Source organism: Glycine max, chromosome 10 (assembly GCF_000004515.6).
Source record: "Glycine max cultivar Williams 82 chromosome 10, Glycine_max_v4.0, whole genome shotgun sequence".
Classification (NCBI taxonomy): domain Eukaryota; kingdom Viridiplantae; phylum Streptophyta; class Magnoliopsida; order Fabales; family Fabaceae; genus Glycine; species Glycine max.
This window is the reverse complement of record NC_038246.2, coordinates 376757-399619: the sequence shown is the minus strand read 5'-3', so window position 1 is coordinate 399619 and position 22863 is coordinate 376757. Positions and strand designations below refer to the sequence as shown.

General features: G+C 32.2%; 2 protein-coding genes and 1 long non-coding RNA gene across 6 annotated transcripts; 2 read left to right on the top strand and 1 right to left on the bottom strand.

The window, feature by feature from the left end:
- The first annotated feature begins 593 nt into the window (after positions 1–593).
- On the top strand, positions 594–3612 carry LOC102670323 (uncharacterized). 4 transcript variants are annotated; one of them, XR_003263124.2, is made up of 4 exons: positions 594–861; positions 986–1837; positions 1920–3233; positions 3324–3612. It is a non-coding gene; the product is annotated as an uncharacterized lncRNA (long non-coding RNA). The 4 variants fall into 4 exon arrangements; XR_005886885.1 differs by having other exon boundaries at positions 597–861; positions 1314–1837; XR_416189.4 differs by having other exon boundaries at positions 597–861; positions 1190–1837.
- A 1325-nt stretch (positions 3613–4937) lies between these two features.
- On the top strand, positions 4938–12587 carry LOC100775252 (RNA polymerase II-associated protein 3). The gene is made up of 8 exons (XM_003537152.5): positions 4938–5297; positions 6313–6406; positions 6488–6538; positions 6648–6821; positions 10043–10222; positions 10435–10554; positions 11411–11544; positions 12107–12587. Exons 1-8 carry the CDS (start codon positions 5149–5151, stop codon positions 12180–12182), a joined length of 978 nt encoding a protein of 325 aa, XP_003537200.1. The 5' UTR covers positions 4938–5148; the 3' UTR covers positions 12183–12587.
- A 3261-nt stretch (positions 12588–15848) lies between these two features.
- IQD34 (protein IQ-DOMAIN 34) lies at positions 15849–18052 on the bottom strand. Its single transcript, NM_001357596.1, has 3 exons — positions 17582–18052; positions 17161–17385; positions 15849–16755 (listed from the first exon to the last, which is right to left on the bottom strand). Exons 1-3 carry the CDS (start codon positions 17957–17959, stop codon positions 16087–16089), a joined length of 1272 nt encoding a protein of 423 aa, NP_001344525.1. The 5' UTR covers positions 17960–18052; the 3' UTR covers positions 15849–16086.
- Positions 18053–22863: the final 4811 nt, after the last annotated feature.

Below are 22863 nucleotides of genomic sequence, written 5' to 3'. Positions count from 1 at the left end.
CCATCTCCCAAACCCTCATCTTTGCTTCACCTTTTCCTACGCTCTCATAGATCACTACAAAAAATATATGATCTGGGCTTTTGTTCTTATATTTTTTTAATTGATTTGATTTTTCTCTTTGATCTTTTAATTTATTCCTCAATGATTTTAAATGTGTATTCTTTATCAGAACTAATTTGCTTATGTAATGCATTTTTCGGGACAATTTGTGATTTATGAAATGGTTTGGATGAAGTTTGATGTTGCATGTTGTTGGTTAAGATGAAGCAATTTGCGGTGACTTTTACCCGAATAAATTATTTAATCTTTCAAAAATACAATGTAGGATTGTAACTAGAAAATAAAATAAAATAATAAATAAAATATTAATTAAATTTTTAATCCTTTAATTTTTCATGAATCCAATTTTTTAATCTCACATAAAATAGTCTCTATTATTAATTTCCTCTCTTAAGTAATTATGTGTCATTTCTGGACATTGCGGACTAGGTAAGTGGTGTCACGTTGCATGTCAACCCATTTGCCACATGTCTTAAAGCTATTGGTTGTGAAAGAGACATTGGTGTGTGTGTGGGAAATTTAACATTGACTGAATGGGTTTGAAGATGTTCACGTTGGAAATTAGGGTTACTATTTTAGAAAACACCAAATTAGTCTTTGTGAGTGGTCCCAAAAAGAAAAAGAGGGAGAAGAATCTTCTCAAACTCGTGATCTGTTGGTGCGAATCGATAGTCACAGACCAAAGGTGAGAGTCTTGTGAATCTGTAGAGAGTGCGATTTTGTTGTCTCTACAAATATTCAATCACTCAAAGGAAACGACACAACGTATTAGACGAAGCTCGACACGAGGAACACATGAAGGTAGGCGAATCTTGCTTTACCCTTTTTGCTTGGCTGGTTGGTGTGAATCGATAGTCACAATCCATGTGTGTTGAGGTTGGTCACTATTGGTTTTTTTTTTTTTTTTTTTTTTTTTCTTTTTTAGGGTTTTCTATAATTGTTAATGAAGGAAATTGCCACTGTTGGTTGTGAGTGACTATGGAGCGGGGCTTTTTAGGATTTTTTTTCTGTAATTATTTTTGTTATTGTTAATTGGGGATTATTTTAATTGCAATTTGTTGTACCTATGTGGAAGTGGAGTTGGTTACTTTTGTCTCATTATTATTGTGTTTGATGTATTGTATGCAAGGATGTCATTCACTGTTGCTTTCTTCCATTTGGGGCATTTTGTAAATACACCAAACCTAAAGTATAATGGCCACGGGAAAAATGTATACAAGAATGTAGATGCTGACAAATGGTCCTTTTTTTAGGCTTTAGGCATCGTAAGGAGTGATTTGGGGTACCATGGTGAAGTTCAAATGTGGTGGAAGCTTAAGGAATTGTCCCTTGAAGATGGATTGTTTTACTTTGTGGGTGACAAAGATGCATCATTGTTAAGTGATTGTACTAAACAATACACTGTTATGGTCATTCAGTGTTGCACTGACAAAAAAATGCAAAGAAAACACTTGTCAAACGAAGCTGGACAGACTGACCCTTGATGTAGAACCTAGATTTCAAAGATTCTACATGTGTCTTGATGGATGCAAGAAGGCTTTTAAATCTGCATGCAGGCCTTGTTATTGGTGTAGATGGTTGTCATCTTAAGAATAAGTATGGAGGTATCTTTTTAGCAGCTATTGCAACAGACCCAAATGATCAGTATTTGCCACTGGCCTTTGTGGTTGTTGAGTCAGAGAATAAGGAAAGTTGAAGATGGTTTATGACTTTATTCTTGAATGACATTGATCATGATTGCAGTCAAAAATGGGTTTTAATATCTGATCAACAAAAGGTATATTTTCCATTACATGTTTTAAATTGTACTTTAAATTAAACTTGACTTACAACTAATTTAATCTTCTCAATTATTGCAGGGACTAGTTCCAACTTTTGAGGAGATGCTTGGGGATAATGAACATTGTTTCTGCTTAAGGCATTTATACAATACTTTCAATAAGAGATTTGGAGGAGGCATTGTCATGGGGGATCTAATGATGGGTGCAACAAGAGCTACCTACCATGAAGCATATTTAGAGAAAATGGCTCAACTAAAGGAGATCAATGAAGCTGCACATAAATACTTGGTTGACATTGGTGAACAACATTGGTCCAAGCATGCTTTCAAGACCTATGCAAAGTGTGATGTTCTCATGAACAATCTAAGTGAATCCTTCAATGCTATTATTCTATTGGCTAGGGAAAAACCAATAGTTACTATGCTGGAATGGATTCAAACTTACTGTATGACTAGATTTGCTACTATGAATGAAACAACTCATAAAGTTGAAGGGAAAATAATGCCAATTGCCAAAGCCAAGGAAGAGGCTCGGCAAGGAAGATCAACACAGTGGGAGTTGGTTTGCTTCATTTTCAATAGACAACATATGTGAAGTTACTCACAACTTATTCATTGAAAGGTTTGTTGTTGATTTGAGCAAAACTTCATGTTCTTGCAACTTTTGGCAGTTGGTGGGAATCCCCTGCAGGCATGCTATAGCTGCAATCAATTACAAAGGAGAGCATGCAGAAGACCATGTTGACAAATATTACCATAGGGATACTTACAAGCTATGTTACAGTCATAGTATTACAACAATCGATGGTAGGAAAAAATGTTCTAAGACTAATGATCCTGACTTATTGCCTCCTAATTACAAACGTGCAGCTGGTAGACCAAAGAAGTTGAGGCGAAGAGAAGTTGATGAAGATTAGAATGACCATAAACTAAGGGGGACAAATACAACCAACTGATGTTGGAGATGCCATAAGCTTGGACATAACAAGAGGACTTGCAAAAATTCCCCCATTCATCCAAAACCAGCAAAGACTCGTGTTGAAGGTGAGGGAGCACCCAGTGAAGAACAACAAAGTCATGTTCAAGTTGGACCAAATGGAACACAAGTGCAAACTGAAGCGAACACCAAAGGTGATAATGGAACACATGAATGGAAATTGATGCAGTGATTAATCTGCTAACACAAGCTAGCCAAACAAATCCAAATAAGGTAAAATCTACACCATTTTGAGTTAGAAGCTATTGTGTATTTCACTTTCATTTTCAGTCTTTAATGGTCCCTTTACACAAAAAATCAAACCTTGTTTCAAAGAAAACTGGTCCTACATCTGCATCTACATCTACAGATAATCCTGGTATTGCAAAGAAAGTGAGTTGTGCAACAACAAAAACGGTAGGATTTCTTGTGACTTTGCACTTAAAAATACCCAGATTCATAGTGTTACCACATTAAAACTAGACTGATTTTGGTTTGTTTTTGCAGAAAAAAGAGACCTTGAAGAAACCTCACCTGTCTGAACAAAGTGCACAATGTAGCAACACTGTTTCAGGAGAAGACATGGACACTCCGTAGCTTATTGAACTCTTGAAGAGGAAGATGGGGTAGTCTTTTTTTAGGATTAAGAATATGTTAGATCTGGGTTTTTTTGGCTGGTCGTTTGGAATGTATTTTGATAGCATTTGGTTGTTCTAGATGTTGAGCACAAGTTATTGTTTTGAGATGTATACTTTATTATTATTGTCATGACTTCACTGCATGACAACTTTATTTATGATTTACTAGTATTAAAATTTTACCATTAAAAACTTCAACCACCCACACCAATTCAATAGAATGCCATAATTGCAACACATTTACGTTAATTATTTATAAAGAAAACAAATGCTGTAATTTTAAAAAACTAATAATTTTTATTTTTTAAAATTAATTAATTATTAAAAATATTATGACACATGACAAATGAGTTGACATGTCATGTGAAATTATTATCCAGTCAATAATGTCTAAAGATGGCATATTATCACTTAATAAAAAAAATTATCGTCATGAATCATTTTGTGTGACGGAAAAATAATGAGGAACTAAAAATTAAAAAAAAAATTGAGGACTAAAAATTGGATTCATTAAAAGTTAAAAGACTAAATTTAATTAATCCTAAAATAAATATGATGTTTAACGTTTAAAATAGACCTAAATAACTAAAATACTAGATAAAATAAAAGTTTGAAGATTAAGATTAATTGCAAAAAATTCAGGGACGAAAGCTATAAATTTAAATAAACTTAAGGAAGAAAAACATACTTTACCCTTTTTTAAGTTTTAATTATTTGAATTGGTAAGTTTAGTTATACTAATTAATTATATATCCATATGTCACAGATTCAACTATGATAAAAAAAAAAAAGTAAGGTCACATGCAAATTAGCTAGACTCCTTATCATTAGGCCAATTAGTGTTTCTCCTAAACATATGAGAATAAATTAATTCACTCCAAATTAAATTAAATTTATAAGGACTAAGATATTATATTCATTTTCTTATCTCACTTTTTGTGTTATTCAATAAAATATTGCTATCGAAAAAATACTAATTAAGAAGAATACGTATTTTGTTTAGTTGATAATATTTGTATACATATGATACTTCTTGAAACCACGTACATATTTCTATATATATCATAATTTTAATTGTGGGTAAAATCCATTTTCTTCTATTTTGCATGAATTTTGTTTTCAGTTATTTATTTAATTTATTTTCTATTTGTTAATATCATTTTATCCTTATTTTTTGTTGATTAAATTTTATTCATTAAATTGATGTTTTTTTAGTCATGATTTTATAGTGAATAATTGTTCTCTCTCTCACACACACACACACATATATATATATATATAATATGTTTTTATCCCAAAAAATATTAAAATTCAGTTTCTATCTCAATATAAAGTTAATATAATTTTAGTTTCATATTTATCGAAAATAATGTGGTATTAGCTACTCATGTAATTTAATTTAAAATTGAAAAAACGTATAAATTTAATAAAATAATATTTTAGTAAAAATCGGGAAAAAGGAGATAATTTTTAAGTTTAGTTTGTTTCCCTTTTTAATGGAAAATCAAAGCAAACTAGAGTTGCAAACAACCGTAAATTTAACTTTTTTTTTTTATGAAACAAAAGCATCCAGAACTTGAAGTACAAAGGTTTTGGAAGGAACAAACATCTTGGTGGTAAACCCTACAGAGTACAGACATCATTTCAGGAACCAGAATCAGAGATTTAAAGGTTGGAACGAAAATTAATCATCGATGGCAGCAGAGACGAAAGAAGTTTCAGGTTCGGAGATGTCTCTAAAGGATCAGGGCAACGAGTTTTTCAAGTCAGGAAAGTATCTCAAAGCTGCTGCACTCTACACTCAAGCCATCAAGCAAGACCCTTCTAACCCTACTCTCTATAGGTACCCTCCTTTCCTTCAAATTTTTCATTTGGGTGTCATTGTTCACTTCTTTCAGTTGGTGGGTTTCAAATTTTGCTTCTGCATTCTGCTTTTCTGTTTTCTCTCTTGTTTGTTTTGTGTCTTTGTTCTGAAAACTAAATCACAAAAGGGAATCTTCTTTGCTATTCTTATCGTTATTATTTTAATTTAATTAGGTTTTTCAGTTATTGCCAGCTTATGATCAAAGTTTCAGAATTGGATTTTTTTTAATGAAAGGTTTGCATTGTCATGTGTGTTGTTTGGGTTGGAGTTAGATCGATATAACGCTTAAGGCTTAAGATGGTGCACTTAAATAGGAAAAAAAAAATCCCTTTTCATCAAGTTTGATTCTGCTAAGTGTGAAGCCGTGTAGATTAGTAGGCTGGAATATACTGAACTTTATGGTCTTTTTGATATGGTGGAGAGAAAAAAAGTGATAAGATAAAAGTTTGAAATTTGAATTGAAGGGAAAGTGGAAGGAAATGAAAGTTTAACTAGCGATGAACTAAGTGGCCAAGCTTGTAAATAGAACACATTGCTAAAATATCCTGCCACACATATATAGTTTCTCTTACTGCCTTTGAAGTTTTGAACACACAGTAATTAAGAATTCGGATTATTGGCTAGTGAGAAAATAATTCTGTAGATGCTTATCATGATAGACCGCTCAGGATATTGTGGTATCTTTGAATGGTTAAATATTTCATGGTATCCATTTTTATGCTTAATTTTCATTTGATATCTGTATTTGTTAATTGTCATACACTTCAGTTGAGCTTCTGATCATATCTCATGTTGGATGGCACATTGCTAGAAGTAATTACTAATGTAGGTCATTCAAGAAATGTGTTGTGTGGCACTTAGAAGTTATTGACTTGTTCTTTCTTAAGCAAATTAAGCTGTTTGGATCAATGTTTCACATGTGAGATTTGCTGCATGCACTCAATGTATAAACATCTTGTCCTGATGTAGTTTCTGTTTATTCATTGTTTGCCAGTAACCGTGCTGCAGCATTACTGCAATTGGATAAGCTTAATAAAGCTCTAGATGATGCAGAGATGACAATCAAATTAAAACCCCAATGGGAAAAGGTAAATGTTTATCTATTAATATTTGGGTGTTCAAACCCTTGTGATACAATTTTCAGTAATGCTTCTTGAATACACTTCCAGGGATATTTCAGGAAGGGAAGCATATTGGAGGCCATGAAACGATATGATGACGTATGTATATAATAGCCTTTTGCTTAAATTTGATCGGAAGCTATTTACTCTGCTATGTTTTTGGGATTTTGATCCTACTGTGTCTGCTTGCATGAATATCTGTTTGTAGGCTTTAGCTGCCTTTCAGATAGCATTGCAGTATAACCCGCAAAGTCAAGAAGTAACAAAAAAGATAAAGAAGATAAACCAACTGATGAAAGATAGCAAGCGAGCTCAAGAAGTGGAGAATATGAGATCCAATGTTGACATGGCCAAACATTTAGATACATTCAAAACTGAAATGGTTAGTATACATGTATTCTCATTCTGTTCCTAGGAGTGCTCGACATGTGCTTTTTTGAATTTTCTTTTGAATTAATTATGATATGATGATGAAAGGTTTAGGGAGAAAGAGAAGGGAATAAGTTGTTCATGGAGAGAGACAAAAAGGAGGGAGAAATACAGTAGAAAGGGGGGACAAGTACACAAGGAGGGAGAAACATAAGTTTATGAATGATGTATATTCTTAAATTTAGTCAAAAGTATCAAAATCAGTGCATAGCTATCCTCATGTAGGCTAACCTCAGTTGTCAAACGAATTATGTATATTCTTAAATTGAGTCAAAAGTATCAAAATCAGTGCCTAGCTATCCTTATGTAGGCTAACCTCATAGTTATCAATCTCAAATAACAGTGCAGAGTGGCTGGCCCTAAAACTGCTATAGTGGGATAACCTGTAGTGGCCACTTTTATGATGATTCTTAAGTACAAATTAAATATTTTATATTACACTTATAAAAGTGCTAAATAAATGCTCATTTTTTTTAAATTATCCAAAATTTGAGGCATATTCATAATTAGTATCTAAAAGTTTTAGTCTTATGCTAAATACACAAATCAATAAATTGATAGTGAAAGTCAAGGAATCAAATAAGTAATGCATTTATGGCTTAAAGTAAAGTAGTAAAATCGATACAAAAAGTCAGAGACAAAAACAAGAACTTAAATAAAAACCTAAGGTCACTGCCACCAAGCAAAGGACAAAGGCAAGATCTTTGTGAGAAAGAAATACCTGTGTGAAAACTGAGTCATGCTATTGAGAACTTGCAGAACAGAGTAAGTGCACAATAGAGCAATGGGTTGCAGAGCTTGGCCTGAACAATGCTGGCAAGCTGTGGGTTGGAGGGATTGCATCAAAACAGAGAAGGTTGTGGCTGCGACAACATAGAAAGGAGGGATAAAATGGGTTTTAGCTGCTGTTCACAGTCATTGCCGCAAAACCCACAAATGGCTGTGATTTCTGGCACAGTAGCGGGCCTAACATCTGAGAAGCCAAAACACTACCAAATATTGTGTGCTGTTAACAGCTATGGCTAATGCGTCTTGATAACCAATCAATCCAATATAAACTCCAAATAACCTAAATTTATGAACATCAAAATGATTAATCAATAAATACCAATATATATGTTTTATTTTAGATCTTCTGAGATATTAGCATGCTTTGTTGCAATATTCATGATCTATGTATGCTTTTTTGCCTTTTTCCCCTTCAAGTCCTTACTTTGTTGTCCTTTTTCCCTTGAGGATTTCTTATACTCTACTTCTGTATCTTTCTCTTTTTTCCTAATAAATTCTTTGTTTATCAATAAAAAGGGGGCCAACTGGTGGTGTTGGAAGAAACATCAATTAATAGCTTTGGATTTTAAACTTCCTCATGAGTACGAAATCAAAGTGAAGCATGACAAATGTTGGTTAAACTTCAATAGGTTTCACATCAACATTAATAGTATTTTTGCCTCTTCAAGTGGTTGTGTGTTTATGCTAATATTGACCTATCAACCAAAATGGATGATCAAGAGTAAAATAATTGAAAAGGAATAACGCAGAAAAACACAAGGATGGTTGAATCAAGTTTTTCTCCTCTTTAATACTATTTCAAATAAGAACAATCAAGACAAAAAACCTTTTGCAAAGCAGCATTTAGACAAGCATTTGTTTAGGCAGACTATTGGTTTATCTTCATAATAGATATCTTGAAAAGGATTTTTTGAAAAAAGATTTTCTTTTAAAGTTGTGTCTTGGTGACTTGTTGGTCATGGGTTCGAATCCGGAAACAGCCTCTTTGCATATGCAAGGGTAAGGCTGCGTACAATATCCCTCCCCCATACCTTCGCATAGCGAAGAGCCTCTGGGCAATGGGGTACGAAGTTTAAAATCTCATATCAAGTCTCCAATGAGTGTTAGTAAGAGCATACAGAGAGAAGGTGATGGATACACGATAATTTATACTGGTTCATCTCATAAACCCAGGGCTACATCTAGTCCTTAACCAAAAGGCTAAGATTTTCACTATCTCTTTAAACTGTTTTATACTCTTAGTGTTTCACTGCCAAATTATTCTTTTACCAGCCTCTGCTAGTTTTTTTATCAGTAAATGTTAGCAGTTAATATGTTATGTTAGTAGGGGGATTTGAACCCATGACCTCCTTATCACTCCAATCCTTAAGCCCCTCCCCCTAACCACCAAACTACCTTTTGATTCCCACCAGCCTCTCTTAACTAATTCCCAAGTATTTTTTTTCTACAAGTCTCTTTGCAGGAAAGCTATTTTGGGAAGTATCTTTGATTGTGCAGCTAAAATCTCTGCTCTTGTAGCCTTCTCATGTAAAATAGGAAGTATCTTTCTTTGGGAAATTGGGAGTCCATTTGGCATACTCAGTTTTGTGATAAGGACACATCTTTCAAGAGAATTTGACTTTCTTTAAGGTACAGTTGTCAAAGTCCTAAAATGTCCTTGTTATTTTCTAAGACATTTCAAAACATCAGAAACTTGTGTATCTATGAGATGCTTGCTTATATTGACACTTAGATACACTGATTCTTTTGGTTTTATGAGACACTTGAAATTCTACAAACTTAATACACTTGTTAGATTTTTGCAAAAATTCATTCAAGTCCTAATGTTTTGTTATTCATTGAATCTTTGGGGTGTCAACCATCTTGGTTCAGAATAATTTTTAATACACATGTTTGTATGACCAAAGTTAACTCTTCATACACTCACTTGATATGCCCCCATATAGGATCTTCCATCTTTTGTTATGATCTCACATTTTACCTTTTATGTTTCTATCTTCCATGTCTGAACCAAGATGGGATTTACAATTTTGGCATCCATGGTGCTGCCAGTCATTTATATGACAATAAGCTGTAGGATATCAACACATTCAAAATTGAACAATGCATTTATTCATCCAAGTTCAACTGAATCAACAACAAAGACTCCAATTCTCAAAAGCAGAGAAAAACACCTGAAAAATGAACCAAGAACATTGGAAATATTTCTCTTTCCTTCTTTCTGTATCTTGGTTACTGAGATGTTTTATTTTACTGTTTCCTTTAACTTTTGATTCCTTGTTATTGATATTTATATAAGGTTGTTAAAGAATTCATTTTTTCATATAATCATGCATCATTTTAAAAATTTTCCATGTGAGGATTAAAATGATCTCCTCCGTACAGTCCGGGAAGTATGGATTAGAAGAAGGCTGGAAAGATTTGTTCTCATTCCTTGTTGAGACTATGGAGACAGCTGTAAAATCATGGCATGAAACTTCTTCAGTGGATGCTAGAGTTTACTTTCTTCTTGATAAGGAAAAGACAGACACCGATAAGTATGCCCCAGTTGTGAATATTGATAAGGTATGCATTTTCTTGTTTCATGTTAAATCTTTGTACAATTATCATTGTGGTTTCCTTGCTTTTTGTGCTTGGATATCTGATTTATGAACTTTATGCTTAATATTCATGCTTATTTAACTGCTTTGCTGTTTGCATATGATTATCAACTCAAAAAGTTCCCTATATGGTATTCTGAGTTTTAATCTTTTTATTTTTCTCATCTTCTTGGCCAGGCCTTTGAATCACCACATACACATGGCAACTGCTTTGCATTTCTTAGGCAGTATGCTGAGGAGTCTTTCTCCAAAGCAGCCTGCTTGGTGACTCCGAAGAACATCATTGCTTATCCACAGGTAACTTGATTTCTTAATGCATTGAGGATTGAAACTTCCACATCAGAAAATGTAGATGGTTAAGAAAATGAACAGTTAAATGGGAAATTTTATTACGAGGTTTAGGGGTACTTTTGAGGCATATGATATCACATCTTCAACTAGGAAAGTGAAGAGAAATGATATTTGTACACCTAGGGTGCAAGGCGTGTGAAATTTGGATGTACAAAAATGTTTAAGCTGATCAGTTATCACTTTAGGTGGGCTCTGTATGAGAGTATATAATTCAGATGCTTTCATTTCCATTGGTGTGTTGTAAATTCCGTGGAGTAGCAGCACTATGAGAAAAGAAAATAGTAAGAGGTCTGTAGCATCATTCTTTTAGTTAAAATATTGTGGTATTTGATATCATTTAAGTTTTTTTATACACTACATACTCCAGACATGGCTACACGGCGATGGTAAAAGACGAACTGAAGGGAAATGTTTCCCATCCGAATGGCTTATATTTACTTAAGTTTGTACTTCGACAAAATAGATCTTTGTAACGAAAAGAAGATTGTCAAATACTTTTTAAGCCTGAGCTGGTGGTCTCAGTAGGAAAAAGGGGTTTTGGTTGCTGATCAGCTCATTACATCAATGATGATGATGCAGTAACTCTAACTCATAAAGGGCTCTTGGTTTAAAAATGCAAAAGTGGTAACAGTAAAGCTATCTGATCAATGTTCATTTTCAACAGATCAGGTTACAACCTCAAAATTCCATGTTTTTTTTAGGTTAATTGTGAGGCTCAGATTGCCTGCTTTTCTACTCATTCTGTTAGAATTGCGAATTCTGAATGTCAGCAGAATCTATTAATGACATTCTATGCCTGCAGGTCTGGAAGGGCCAAGGACCAAGAAAGTGGAAACATGCACAAAGTGATGGTTTCTTTGTTCAATTTGAGTCTCCTTCCCTGCGAAAGCTGTGGTTTATACCAAGTTCGAATGAAAAGGGGCAGACATTATGCAGGTTTCTCTCCCACTATCTCTCGCACACACCTATTTACTGCATAGTTTTGTAATTTAAGGAGGCCGGAGGGTGATAATTGCAAGGATTGATTGTTCTTTTAAGAAAAACGAGGATACACACTTATAATAATGGTTTATATAATATTAGCTTTTTTATCCTTTCTTATATCCACTAGGGTGATAGGCTGGTTTTGTTAATCTAATTTCTCTGCAGAATTATTAATATGAAAACTTTGCTATTGCATACGTTAATCTTGTGATATCAGGCATTCCTTGTACTCAAAGTTTGGTTATATAGACTTACGTAGTGTTTGACTTAGCTTATCTTAGGCTTCTTTTCTCAAAAGAAGTTGTTGAGAAATAGAGCTTTTAAAAATGTATCTTTTTTTCAATGAAGAAAACTTTGAAAAAAGGAGCTTTGTCTTGAGAGCTTTTGACTTCTCCATTTCCTTCTTCACTTAAAATCCCTTGATCTATAAACACAATCTCAGAAATTATCCAAGAAATTTTAACTTAAAAGTTAACTTTTAAGTTTAAAAACTTTTTGTGTTTGCTATTTTCAGGGATCCAGAGGTTTTGGACATTGGTGCTCATGAAGTTCTTCCCCGGTTATTAAAAGAAAATCTGCCCCATTCTTAGTGTACTACTTCATTAGTACGTGGTGTATTTCTTAAGGTAAAAATGTCAGGCTCACACGAAGGTTTGCATGTTCAACGAATACAGACGCAATATGGTGCCGATGTTTTGTCGTCTTAGGATGTGAAAAATGCTGGCAAAAAGGATGTGTGCTTCATAATTTTGTTAGATCCGTATATTTATTTATTAAATTATTTTAAATCATCCAAGCCATCGAGGAGTTGCATTTTGGTATTATTTTATTGTGTTTGCTCTTCTGTTCTTGAGGTTTGGAGACCTTGGCCTTTAGTTTGTTTATTTGAGATGTGACACTTTTATGTTGCCAAGGCAAAGTATTCAAGTAGTTAGCATAGATATTTTATCTGTTTTTTTTGTGGTTCAGATATGAATATTGAATTTGGCTGTTAATGTTCATTTTGATCAATTTATTTTTGTATCCTCTCGTTTGTATATGGCAAGAATTTTCTGATGATGTTTGGTGAAACTAAGAATTGGTCAATGAGCTTTTGTTCTCTAATGATCAGGCAAGAGTTGCAGAAGAAATTCAAGAAGCTTAGGACCGATGGTTGGTTGAGTTGAGTAGTTTAACGCACAGGTTATGCCAAGGGGCTTGCCATTTTAACACCCTAAATCAAGGTTGTCAAACATGAGTCTTTGTAAACTCGGGGTGCTTATATAAACACAATTTGGAGACATGTTTGCCTTAAATAAAAATAGGAAAATGGGGTTAATTAAATTTTTAGTAGCTTAATTTTTTAGATTTCAATTTAGTCCTTTAAAAGTTTTTTTTAACATATTTTAGTACTCTGTTAATTTTTTCATCAATACTTTTAGTCTCTTAGTTTTTTTTTTTTTTTCATTTTTAGTCTCTCATTAATTTTTATTGTTCAAGGTTAGTCATTGTTTCATCCATTTTTAGTTCTCATTATTTTATTTATTTTGAACAATAAAAATAAATGAAGGTGCAAAATTTTTTTGAGGGACAAAATGTTTGAGAAATTAATAAAAGACTAAAAGTTGTCAAATAAATTTTGAGAGACTAAAAATTTAACTAATCCTAAAAAAAGTGTACTAAAGTATCAAATCACAATAATAAAGTGTGATAGTATATCAGTCCAAAATAAAATCAAACTAAATAAATGATTAAATTCATAAAAAAAACATAAATAACTAAATCGAAAGCAGTCACTATGGAGTTGGTGGAGAGCAAATATTGTATTTGATTGCAAACTTGCTAACCATTTCTTGACTGGAGTTTATGCGAGTTTGAGTTTAATGACCTGGGTCTATTTGAAAAAGAGTTTGATAACGAGTTAACTTGATTTATCTATTTAGTTTAACAACCATATTCTGAATTAATTTCTTTAACCATTGAATTTAAACAAAACGATCATAGGATTCTGTTTACCATGAGTTATGATGAAGGATAAAATAATCACTAAGTCAAGAGAAAAATATTTGTGTATTGTATTTCAATATGATAATGCATGATAAAAAAAAGTTCTAATTTTACCCATATAAATTAAGTTAATTTAGGTGCCTGCGAAATAATTGATAAACATATTTGGCTCATGTTTGGATTGATTTGGAAACAATAGAAAAAGTAAGATGACATGAGTGCAAAATTTGGTCATGATATGATAATTGACATAGAGGAATGCTTGTAATTTATTTATCAACACCCAAATTTGCGTCATTTATTTGGTATTAAATGAGCTCCCAGTAAAAGTGGATCATGTTCTTGACTTCTGATTACAAAAGAACAATTACTTAGGCTACTAAGTCTATATATGTCAAGAAATCAAATGAAAATATTAGTGGTACGTGCAAAAGAGGAAATGAAAGCAGTAGGAGAATTATCAGAGGTGCAAGAAATTGGTACAAGTTGCTCACCTTTAAACTAAATTGCATTCTATTGTAAATTTTCTCATTCTGGTCTTTGCGATATTTGTTAATTGTCTCAAACACTGTGAAGTTGAAAACAGAACTCATGCACACACAATCACCATGTAATTCTATGTCAAGAGTAAAATATTCTGTAAGACAATTGGAACACTATTGGATACATACGTTGCAAACATAGGACTTTTGATGGTAAGTTGTTTTGGTGTATAAATTTGATGGCATGTTGATGTTAAATAATTTTTTATATCTGGGGAATCAAAATAGTGACACCATTTCTGAAAAAGTGTACTTAGAAGTAGGTACTTAAATAGTATATACGTGTCTCTAAAAAAAAGTATATACGTGAGGTAATTTTTCATTGAAAATAAAAATTTAAATAATGGAAATAGTTTGATGCATTTAATTAGAATATTTTTGATATAAAATTCCAGAAACATATAATTTTATCTCATGAATATTTTATGCAGTTGTCCGTTTATTCTTAGAAAAAAAAATTATTTAGAGGGAAAAAAACTTATTTATTAGCCTAGTTAAATTACATTTTATTAATCGAATGATAATGTACCAAAAAAATCTGGATGTTGAATGATTGGTTCATTGTTGAGTATAATTGTTAGCATCAATTCACTTGATGTTTATTTTATTATCTATTTTATGTGTTTGTTCATTTATTTGATATTAATTTTTAAATTGTTTACTAAATTTGGGTGATAACAGACATAACGAATAAAAATATATGTACATATCTCTTTATTCTAACAAATTAATTTGTTGTAATAATTTATTTATTTAAAAGATGTTTATTTTAAATTATATTTTCATTGTATTTAGTGAGGTCGACCTAGTGATGGGAATGAGTTGAGATATTATATATGAAATCATAGCCGACATCGTGCATAGAAAAATATTTACACTGAAAAAAAAAACAAATTTTCTTTATTGATTCCAGCATGATGCTCTGTTGATCCTACAAATTTGGGATATAGTTGAATTTGACATCATGAATATTTTCACAATTTAAAAAATATGCATTATTGTTTTATCATAAACAAAAAGGATTAAGTCAAGCAGGTAGTTTTGTTAATCCTACATGGATAAACCACCAAACACATAGATCATATGACGTGGAGGTGTGCAGTTATTCTAGTTTAACCTAGAGATTTCATAAGAAGAGATGCCCTTATGAATTTTTTGTAACCATTTAATGAGTGTATCTCTCTCCTTAGAAAGATTTTCAGTGCTGGGATAGACTTTGATATTAGACTTTGATATTATCTTACAAAGTGGGTCTAACTCATATAGTGAACAACATCTGTTTAGCATAAAACATTAAAACTTCTATGTGCACAAGAGGAGAAAAACATATGTATGCACCAAAAGAAGTAATGCAAAGTTATCGTTCAAAAGAGTGACGAGTCAAATTATCATGCAAAAACGATGTTACATCTCTTAAATTTTACTTATCAAATTTTAATACGACTTGTGTTACTGTCTTACAGCTTTGCCAACACCTATAGAAGCCTATATCTTTGTAATAATATAATAATTGCTGTTAGGAATTAGTATCCCACTTTGTAAAAATTATACACATTCAAAAACTGTTATATTGCTTTCTCATAGTGTAATCCATGAGACAACAAATACAAGAAGAAGCTCTTCTAATTTTGGACTTGAATCAAAATCCCTTGCAAGCTAGGACTCTGAATTTGTAAATACAGAGTTTGTTATATGTTTTGAAGTCTAAAAAGTGAAGAAACTCTGAATTTTTGTACCCTTTTTGTTGTAGTGAGAAGTCCATGAGGCTGCAGCCAAAACAAGCAATAATAAAAGCTTATCACTTATCAGATCAAATAGTATTACCAAACTAAGTGACATACATGACTTGGCCTTTATTCAATGAGAACTATACATGATTTTTTGTGTTGCACTATCATTCAATTTTATGGTGAGAACATGTCACATGAGAATAGAATGGTAAGTAGCCGTACTGACATCGTGATGATCATGTGAAGTAATTAGAGTTTGTGTTTGTGATCACTGTACTTGTAGAGCCACACTCACTGACTATGGACCTGTCAAGCTTTATTGAGCATGGATATTGGTAGTTTTGGGCAGTGAAACCAACATGTGAAGATGACCTTTGCATCCTCACTGGCCTTGGGACATTTCTTCCTTCCACTGAAGCTCTTCTTCGGCTTGGCTGCCTCTCGTTCGAATCTGGCCTTGACTTTGGTGCACTCTGTGATCTGGCTTTGGCCCTCGACGATTCCGTGTTCGCCATGTAGTTTGGAAACAAAGGGTAGTCATAGGACATGGGTTCTGTGTATGCTGGTTTAGGGAATGCAAATGGAGCCTTTGTAATTTTATTATCCACTCTTGACACTTCTTCTGAGTAGTAATAGGGACTGCTTTGTGCTGTGCTGAATGAACACTCCTCAAAATGACCATTGCATGCTCTTGGACTCAATTCTGTCAGTGTTGATGGTGCAGGTGATGATGCATTGTACTTTTCCTCCTTTGAGTATGAACCGTTTGATGAGTAATATGCAGAAAATCTATGATCAGAAGGCTCGCGATTCGCAGCGCTGTTTCTTCCTCTTGAGTTGCCTTTGGATTCACAAACAGCCATCTCCACAATCTTGGCATTCTCTTCCAAACCACTGTCCATTTCCTAGATGAAAAAAAAAAAAAAACACATTCTATATCAATGAATAGAAGAACTTATTGTTATTTCCCCTCTTTTCCTTTTGTTTGGCCAAAGTAAGTTATTTTAGTTTTCAGATTCAACAAAATGTCTTGTCTCCTGAATAGTGCCAAGTATGTATCTTTTCATTTTGGAATGTGTCTTCATAGTTCATATTGACAAAATGCTTCACCAATTAATTCAAATGAAAATTTATCATTTTCTTTCTACCTTTGGCTGATATTTGAAAAGATCCATGCTTATCATTCATTCCTTAGATAATTCACCATCCTCTATATACACATCAAATCAGAAAATTTCCATGTAAAATTTGGACTATCATTCCACAATTTGAAAGGTAGTTAGTTGGCAGGAGTTAATTATTGAACTCACATTATGCATAAGCATGAAGAAGTTTTCCTCAGTGGTTATTCTGTAGGGTGATAGGTTTTGATCTTCTAACACCATCCGCGCCCTCTGAGCACGAGCCCTGGCTTGTGCTATGACCAAAGCCTGAATGCATCTCAGTGTCTCCCTGGCCTGTTTTCTCACCAAGTGACCCCTCACCAATGCCTGCAACTTCACTAGTCCTCTGAGAGCATACAGTGCCTTTCTTGCCTATTACAGAAACATTCAAATATTAATCGCTCACACATATCAGAGCTAGTATTAGTATTCCAGTCACACACACAAAGTCCAATATTTTCATTTTTTTTTGCTTTTCACTTTGTTTCTTGTATTTTGAAGTCTACAAAAAAAAAAAGTGAAAACAGAAAACTTTTTCTCAAACCAAACGGTCTCAGATGTCACGTACCAAGTAGGACCGAAACACCGATTGAATTTTAATAGCTGCAGCCTCTTCAGAACATCTTGTTGACAACCCATTGGAATCAGGATCATGCTCCCTTTGATCATTCTCAGCATTTTGCACTGTGACTGAAGAAGCAATGGCACCAGATTCTGCAAGATTCAGTTCCCTGGAAGCTGGTGATCTCCTGAAACTCCACCTTCTTTTCTCCTTGGTGGTTGTTGTTGTTGAAACTGGTGTGGTTGGATTTTCTGTTTCTGTTGTGCTTGTGATGCCATTCAACAAACACATGTTGGTGCCACATTTTTCCTTTTCCTTCTCTTTCTCTCTGTCTGATCTCTTCCCTGTCAACAAGCTCCTGAGCCATTTCCCTGTCCTCCCCATCTCTTTCAACAACTCCCAAGAAAGTAACAAAACCAAATATGAGATTTCTTCATATCTGCTTTATTTTTATTTTTTTTTATAATTGCTTTCAATACTATGGTCCCCATCCCATGCTAAGTTTAGCTGAGCATTTTCACAGCCCCTCTACTTATCTTATTGGTTATTTTCATTACTAACTATCACTTTCAGAGCATGTTTGGGTCCCTGTGCCATGTAATTAGGTAACTCCTCTGCTTGTATAAGTTGAAGCATAGAAGCAGCTTCCAATGATAAGTCAATTGCCAAGTCCTTGAACACTAGTGATACACATCCATTGAAAATGTATAGATAGATAGATAAATATATAGAATTATAGATACATAAATCAGGGATGTGTAAGATTTTAGCACTCACAACATTTAATATTTTTTTTATTGAATAACTTATTCTAAAATTAGCTCACTACAGATAGATACAAAAATAGGATATATGTAGTGAGGTAGACATTTTTTATGGGAGAAATAAACATAAATTATTAGATACGATAATAAATGGTGAAGATTAAAACTAAATAGAGTTTTTTTTTTATAAAAAAATTCATATTGATTTTTAACTGTTTACTTGACTATTCATGTTTAATTGTATATATGAATTCAATTTACTCTTTAGAATGTTATGACATTGGTAAATGACATTATTTTTTAAACTTGTATTATATATATGAAACATTAGTTTTAACTTTTACCTATGTTAAAAAAGAATTAGAATGTTATGACATAATTGATAAATGACCTTGTTTTTTAAATTTATGTTAGAATGCATATAAAAAATTATATATTAAGAGATATTAGTTTCTTAAATAAATCTAAATATATTAAGAGATTAGTTTTTAACCGTGATCCAATGTTATTTTTTTTACGCTTCAATGCTTCATATAAAAAAATGACTTTCACACTAGTAATAACATTTAATACATTAGATTTTGGGTTTCCATGGTTGTCGCCAAAGGTCAAAAGCACACTTCCATGGTTGCCAAGTGTGTTTTGTTGATTTCTATTGTCGGGGTTGGATCAGAAACCATGTGAAAAGTAGTTGCAGGTCCATGATGAACTATTGAAAATTAAAAGTCCTAGTGCGACCGGATTCCACTAATTATAAGCGGTTTTTTTAGGGTTAATGCAGATTTTCACGTGCCAATACTTTGTCCATGAAGTTAAAAACATGATTGAGTTTGTGTTGATCAACGAATAAAATTGATTTTATATAATTATTTCTAAATAAAATTGATTTTGAAATGACTTAATTTATGTTTTAATGTTAAGAAATATTAACGATATTCTCTCTAAAATACTTTCTGTGTTATTTAGTTGAAATTAAAGACGAACCATCCTGAAAAATCAGAATTCAGTATTTATAGTTGAAAAAAAAGAAGAAAGAATCGTGCCCCCTCTGCATAGAATAGGAATACTGTCTTTATGGTATTTGAGGCATTCACGTAATATAATGGCCAGAATGCAAAATATATTTGTAACTTTAAGTAAAATTTGAATCAACATATTAATTACTACCATTGGTATTTAATATTTATAAAATTGTTAGCACCGCTTTGAGAAGGACCAGTGTTAGTACAAATGTTTTATAAATGCTTTGCAATTTTTAATGTATAGTTGGTATTTTGTATTGACTCCTTAGATAACTTTTTTCAATATTTATTTGTGATGATGTTTGAAAAATAATAATTAAATTGTTAATGTATGACAACTTAAACAATTGTTTTTATTCTTTAAAAGAAATCAATAGTTTTGATCCATCTCAGCCTACTCATATGCCAAAAGCTTTGGATTGATGTTTCACATTCTAACTTCTAAGCTTGATGAGCAACATTAAAATGTAGAACTCAGTAGAAGAATTCATCAAAGAATAAATGAATCCTATTATTTATTTATTTGAAAATGGAAAAAAGAATTTTATTAAGACAAAAGTAATTAGAAATAAGCACAAGATGTATAAATGAATGCTATTAATATAGAGAGTGATCATGGATTACATCCATACATATATATATAGAGAGAGAGAGAGATACTTTGACTATTTAATTATGTTGAAAAGAAGGTTATAAAGACATTTGTTACACAAAAATTACAAAAGAGTATATCAAATAAAAAAAAACTAAAGAATATCATGATCTTGAAGAAAAAAATAGTCATTGTTGTTAAATCCACCCCCCCCCCCCCCCGAATTTTTTCTGGTTGCGTCCCTTTTTGATGAATTTTACTTTTTATTAAGTGATAGAAAAAGAGTATTGTTAACATTTCTCTTAAATATTTTTGTTCTAAATGCAAGCTAGTAATAAAATTTCATAAAACATTTTATGTAATATAAAAATTATTTAAATTTGTTTCAATTTAAAATCAATTTGTCAACGTCAAATTTGTGAAAAATAATTTAATATTGTTTTAGATGGTATTTGAATGTGATTTTAGAGAATCAAAATACATTGAATCATGTGTTTATTTTTTTTTTCACCACTTGATTCTGCTTAACCCAGGGTTGTCTTGATGTACCAAGGCATTGTGAATAAGGGTGCATGGATGCAAGAGCTTTCATGGTCTCTGTTGAGCAGAATGTGTTACAAGTTTCCTGGGACATTGCTTAATGACCATAGAGAACTATGAGTTTCACTATATGTTATTTCCTTTATAAACTACTTCAAGGGGCTAATACTTTCTGTTGTCAACGCCCCTTGAATATTTTAATATTTCACATTTCAGAAATATGTTTAATATTTCACATTTAATGTATGTTTGGTTTTCGTTAGGGAGCCTCCCAACAGTTGAATTCAAAGTTTTGAATTTCTATTTTTTATAAAATGTATATAAGAATATTTTTTTATTCAACCTTACGTTAAATCAAAGACACTTTTAGAAAATGTGAAGAAAAAATTTTCAATTTTAAATTTATTCTCCCCTATCCCCTTAAGATGAAACTCTAGACTTCGCCTTTGTTGGCTCCCAAATACCCATAAAAAATACTAAGGTGCAAGTGATTTTGTCAACATAGAGTTCAATTAACTTATGTTACAATTTCAATTTATGCTAGTATCCACGAGTGAGGGCCACCATCAGCACCAATGTTTTTAAATAGCCAGACTAATTAGTTTAGGTGATGACCAAAAAAGCATTGATATTATTTTCCAAAAAGAAAAATCTACGAATACTAAATGCACCATCATCATGCACTTTAACTCCGTTGAATCTAAAGTACATTCAAGACAAAGAAAAAGATAACATTTCGATCGGTTGCAATGAATGCATTTTTTTTCAACTTTTAGAAAATGATATTAGATCATAATAGTAAGTGTTAAATATACTTTTATTTTAGTCTTTATAAATAGGATACTTTTTTTTTATCTTTAATCCCTAAAAAATAAATCTTCTTATTTTTTTTTCTATCATTCACTTATAGAAATGTGTCAAATGTGGTTCTTGTTCTTTTAGAAAAATTGTCTTCTTTTGATCCATCTTTTATGAAAATAATGATCATATATGACATTTTTATGAATAAGAGATAAAAAAGATTATTTTTTTGAGAGATTAAAAATAAGCATGATCCTATTTATAATAAGGACTAAAAATATATTTAATTTTATAATAAATTGAAAACTTTTGCATAGAGTACAGAGATGACGCATTGCTAAATGATTTGGCCTTCTATGTTAGCTTACCTCATGTGACGGTTATTTAAACCATTTACTGTAAAAATAACGGTTAGATTTTATATAGACCCACCTTTTGTATTATGTTGCAATGCATAAAAGAAGTTGAAATTACAGTCTGTGAGGAATAAAATGCATGCACATAATGTGCTACACAAAAGGACAAGTTTGTTGAAGCATCAATGGTTGTTTATACATGGCTATCAATTTAAATAGAAATAGGGCCCATCAAGCCTATAATGGAGTTGTGATTTGTGTTGTTATATGAATGATCTCTTTGCTTAAACAAACAATCAGTTGGCAATCACATGGCATGTTTTATGTTTATTAAGCTCCCCATTAGACTAGCTATTCCATTGAGGAAACAAAACTTTGGGATTTGGCCCATTAACTTCCCTTATTCTCTATTTAATTAGCTTTTTTTACTAGATATTATCACCAAGCAAATTCCCCTCTATTGGTAATTCTTACATGTTGTGAAGGGTCACATGTATCATTCCAGTGCATGTGTGAAATTTCTTAGCCTCACGTGGTTAATTCACTAGCTAGGGAGGATATATATATATCCTCACTACGACCATTCCTCTACGACTCTATCTATATAGCAATGTAAATTTTGTCTCCTCAAAAATTTCAAACTTGTGATTTGGACATATCTATTGTATCCAACTCCTGTGAACATGCTTATTTGTCTGCATTTGAAGGTAGCATGAAATGTTGGTATTGGAGGATCTAATTTAGAGAGAAGAGTAAGTGCAAGCATGTTTGTACATCCAAAACGGATTTGGGCCTTGTACATCCATGATGTTATGATACTATTGCTAAGTCAAGGGTTAGGGTGCCATAAATGGACCATAAAAAGAGGTCAATAAGCTTTAGCCTCTATATCGATACCATACCTTGACAAAAAAGAAAAATGATTATAGACTATTTATTTAGACCAAAAGAAAAAAAAAAGATGGTTGATTAAAAATTTAAAGGCTAAAATCTCAACTTTATAATTTATTTTAGATGTATATGTATCTTATTATAATTTTAATCGTTTACATCACTGATGATTATTATTATTATTATTATTATTACTATTATTATTATTATTATTATTATTATTTTCTAAATTGCATTCAATAACTTAGGTGAGTCAAATTGGGCCCAAATGTCTTACAGTCTTGTCCCAAATTGGTGGATTTAAAGAAATTTTGAAATAACC

Coding starts and splice junctions, on each gene's coding strand:
- LOC100775252 (XM_003537152.5), top strand. CDS start 5,149: ATGGCAGCAGAGACGAAAGAAGTTTCAGGTTCGGAGATGTCTCTAAAG. Junction 6,822..10,042: donor ATACATTCAAAACTGAAATG/GTTAGTATACAT, acceptor TCCTCCGTACAG/TCCGGGAAGTATGGATTAGA. Junction 10,223..10,434: donor CAGTTGTGAATATTGATAAG/GTATGCATTTTC, acceptor CTTCTTGGCCAG/GCCTTTGAATCACCACATAC.
- IQD34 (NM_001357596.1), bottom strand. CDS start 17,959: ATGGGGAGGACAGGGAAATGGCTCAGGAGCTTGTTGACAGGGAAGAGA. Junction 17,386..17,581: donor CGGTGTTTCGGTCCTACTTG/GTACGTGACATC, acceptor TTTCTGTAATAG/GCAAGAAAGGCACTGTATGC. Junction 16,756..17,160: donor TCTTCATGCTTATGCATAAT/GTGAGTTCAATA, acceptor TTTTTCATCTAG/GAAATGGACAGTGGTTTGGA.